Source organism: Salvia hispanica, chromosome 4 (genome assembly GCF_023119035.1).
Source record: "Salvia hispanica cultivar TCC Black 2014 chromosome 4, UniMelb_Shisp_WGS_1.0, whole genome shotgun sequence".
Classification (NCBI taxonomy): Eukaryota; Viridiplantae; Streptophyta; class Magnoliopsida; order Lamiales; family Lamiaceae; genus Salvia; species Salvia hispanica.
This window is the reverse complement of record NC_062968.1, coordinates 52823948-52827903: the sequence shown is the minus strand read 5'-3', so window position 1 is coordinate 52827903 and position 3956 is coordinate 52823948. Positions and strand designations below refer to the sequence as shown.

Here is a 3956-nt window from a genome sequence, read left to right as displayed (position 1 = left end):
TGAAATAAACTAAAAAGGAAAATGAGTTATCTCCAATTTATATTTTTATAATTTTCTGCTTTTAGTGCATAATAATTTAATATTTAAGTTCCTTAACTGCTTTTGTTATAAATTGAAGTTTAAAAACCGTGTTATATGGTCGGACGAATTTAATTAGTTATATGGTCGGACGAATTTAATTAGTCCGGGACAGTTGAAACGGCATCCTCACTGTGTTTAATTTAAATTCAAATAGATTTACTTTGACTGCAGATCAATTCAAAAATTACAGAATTCAAACAGTTTAACTTTGATCGATGACTTCAAATTATAGATAATTAGAATTAGTCAAGTAAACAACACAATTACAAGAGAGAGACTGAGAGAGGTGATTATTATTGTCAAATTTCTCAATAATGTCTCTCCTAATATCTTTGACGACCGTAATTGCATAGAATTCGAGTCATTAATTAATAATACTGGGATTAGAAAAGTATATTTTAAATTTGTAAGTGGCGATATTTCAAGGCAAGAAACTACTCCAAAAAAACCGTTATTATTATTTGGAGATGTCCTATGTATCTTTTCCAAAGAGGAATCTGAGATTGTTAATCATGTCATTTGCGGGTGGAATTTATCTCTTTGTTTATCCAAAAAAGAGCCAGACTTATGCTTCGTAAAAAAAAAAAAAAAAACAACTTTGGAGCTCCCTCTTTAAGAAGATTATCCCAAATTGTGAGGTTGAGAAGAGGCTTTTATTAGGAATATTAGGATCAAGGGTTAAAGGGTGGTGTCTAGAATTTTCTCTTTTTTTTTCACAAGGACAAATGTATGAAGAGTCGATAAAGATTAGAAGATGGACTAATAACAAACATAGGACCAAGGGCACAATCAGACTACCAGAGAGATTACCTTCTATTGCCTTCAATTTGTTGTTTAATGGTCTTATGACCTTAGTCATGTTTACTTTGTGATTTGGGCTTTGGATGAGGGTTTGTGTGCCTTCTTTTGTCTTTTGGTCTTGGGTGAGTACTAGGTTTTCTTTGGTGAACTTGACTAGATTGTATTCTTAGTGTGATAATATTGTTGGACTCCTGCTCACCAATTTTCAGTTTGAGCCCCTAATTTCTCAAAAAAAAAATTAATGTGTAGTATTATTTTTATCACACGAAATATTATTAATTCAATAAAAATATTTTGAAAAAAGTAGTATTAATTATAAAAAATAATGAAATACTTACAAAAAATAAATTAGAGGGCTATGGGCCCCAAGCTTTAGAATGACGAAAACTATAAAAGGCATGAAACTGAAAACTACTATAGGCGAATACATCGTTTTCTTTGGGCCAAGCTAAGGCCCAAAATCATTCATAATGGCAGATTATGTGTTTTTTCTTTCCTTTGTTTTTTTATATCAAAATAACGTTACATTTAATATTAAAAACCTTCAACGTTTCACGTTTCTATTGGTATGTTGAATGATCCTATACTATTTTTAACTTAATTGCATTCAATATTTATTTTCTCGCTTTAGCATTGTAATGAAGAATTTTTTGCAGTACATAGTTCTAATTTCGTGCATATTACACACTACACAGTACAATTGATAGTAACATTTACTCCTATATTATTTTCCAGATAAATTTATCATTAAGATATTTCAAATAGTTGAAAATACATTCATTCTACCTAAATTGTGAAATAAATGTGACTAATTGGCAATGTCTTGGTGTTGTGGTACATCTACTGTCTTAGGAAGAGCTTCTTGAACATCTTTGCTTTTGCCCCACAGCAAAACATACATTCCCACGACTACCACAATCGATCCCAAAACGCTGTTCAAATCATTGCACAATTTGATCAATTGAATTATACAATACTAGAAAATCAAATTAGTTAAGTAGTATAAGTCTACATGCAATAAGAAATGTTGAGTGAAATTTTTGGCTCTATCACTCTACATGCATGAAAAACACCATTCAACGATGAACAACGAATTCACAATTCCTTATATTTCTCTCGTGATGTGTCCAGTCAATCACAATTTTTTTTTTCTCTCTCGATGCAATTGTGATTGGTTGATCACACCATATAACAATATGTCCAGAACTACTAATATTTCACGTAAAATCTGACAAATATGCTCAATGAAGTAAATAATAAATTGACGAAAAATTACGAAGTATAGTCAAAATTACCTCCCAAGGTAAATCTCTTCACGCAGCACCAAAACATCCAAAACAGCCGCGAAAACCTGAATCAAAGGGCTAAACGCAGCGGTAAAAACCGGGCCACGTCGCTTCACACACCAAGACATCACCACATAACATAGCCCTGATCCCACGATTCCCTAACGCAACAACACAATATACCAAAGTAAATAAAAATTAATTGAATTAACATAAATACCAAACTCAATATGATCAACACTCACACTAAACAAAACAGCTATTATGTCTAGCCCCCCTCGAACAATCCACTTGGAAAAGTCCCTCTCCGTGACCAAGCACAGCAACATGGACTGGAATGAGCTGAACGACGACATGATCAACGTGCTAGAGTAACGATGTGGGAAGTACTGCCCGATCCTCGACTGCATAAGGAACCATGACGACCAAGCCACACTTCCCACACCAAGAAACGCTGCACCCAACCCGAACTTCTTTGCCCTAACAACCCGGGGATCACCTACTACACCATGTTGGGGGCTGATGATGATAAGCTCGCCCTTGTAGAGCGAGAGCAACAAGGCTCCCATGATGCATACCACCGTGCCCACCACCTTAGCCTTGCCACTTCTCCTCTTTATGTCGACCCTCTCCATCCTGCACGACATTGAAAAAAAGAACACGGTATCAGAGCTGATCTAGGGGGAGCTCCGGCCCCCTCAACAAATTGTGCAAATTATTTCCTATTGGAACATTATAATATAGTCCAATATAATTGTCTAAACATGACTATATAATTAAGTGATCTACTCCACTAAGCATATATAAATGCAATTTCGAACAATCATCAATACTAATTATGTGCCGATCACATTTTGAATAACAAAATTGAAGTTATATAAATTGAAGCGGAGATGGTTTTACCTAAGTGGCAATGCGAGGAGGAATGTGACAACTGGAACTAAGTTAATGAAAGCACAAGTGAATGTTGCTGATGTGTAATCAAGTCCCACCAAGAAGAGATATTGAGTGAGTGTCAACCTACATTTCCATAAAGGATTTGATTCAATTTAAAACAACTTATTTCCATAAAGGAGTAAATAAATTGCAAAAAAAATTCCCAAAATCATCTTAATTACCCTAACAAAGCGCAGATAAATATTTGACAAATCATACTGGCAGTCAGCTTGGTCCAGCTACTCCTGCAACATTAATCACCGAAACGAGGGTCAGGTGCGGTCTCATTTATTGAAGCGTACTTCTTCACACATGAAACAAAGACCAACCAAAATTATAGTCTCTCATTCACGTATCAAGTACACTTCAATGCACCTAATCTTCGTAAAATCTAACCTTTCGCGGAAGAAGGCGAAGGGGATCAAGAAGACGGTGGCAACGGATTGCCGGTACAGGACGATGATGACGTGGCCCAGACCTCCGTTCATGGCCTTCTTGAGCAGTATGTTGACGACAGACAAGCTCAGCTCCACGCTCACCATCGCACACACATCCTTCCACATTTTTCAGCCACTCAAAAACGACGTCACATCGACCACCATTTATAGTGCTTCACCACATTTTTTATTCAATGTTTTATTTTGGAATTTTAATTCACTCAACTTTGTAACAACTCATTGCCGCCATGTAACCGAATATTGCATTTTAACATGATTTGAAATAAAGTATTATACGCAATGTTGTTGTCGATCATACTAGTGGCTACGACTAAGAACAGTGGCGCAACCACTAAGAAGGGATGAGAGGACACTAGGTGACAGAGCTAGACATTTCACGTTGGGGGCTCAGTTC

The 3956-nt window shown here is 35.9% G+C and overlaps 1 protein-coding gene across 1 annotated transcript; it reads right to left on the bottom strand.

The window, feature by feature from the left end:
* Window positions 1-1559: 1559 nt before the first annotated feature.
* LOC125185595 (WAT1-related protein At3g30340-like) lies at window positions 1560-3717 on the bottom strand. Its single transcript, XM_048082158.1, has 6 exons — window positions 3501-3717; window positions 3287-3349; window positions 3072-3188; window positions 2414-2804; window positions 2178-2329; window positions 1560-1814 (listed from the first exon to the last, which is right to left on the bottom strand). The coding sequence occupies exons 1-6, from the start codon at window positions 3665-3667 to the stop codon at window positions 1691-1693; spliced, it is 1014 nt and encodes a 337-aa protein (XP_047938115.1). The 5' UTR covers window positions 3668-3717; the 3' UTR covers window positions 1560-1690.
* Window positions 3718-3956: the final 239 nt, after the last annotated feature.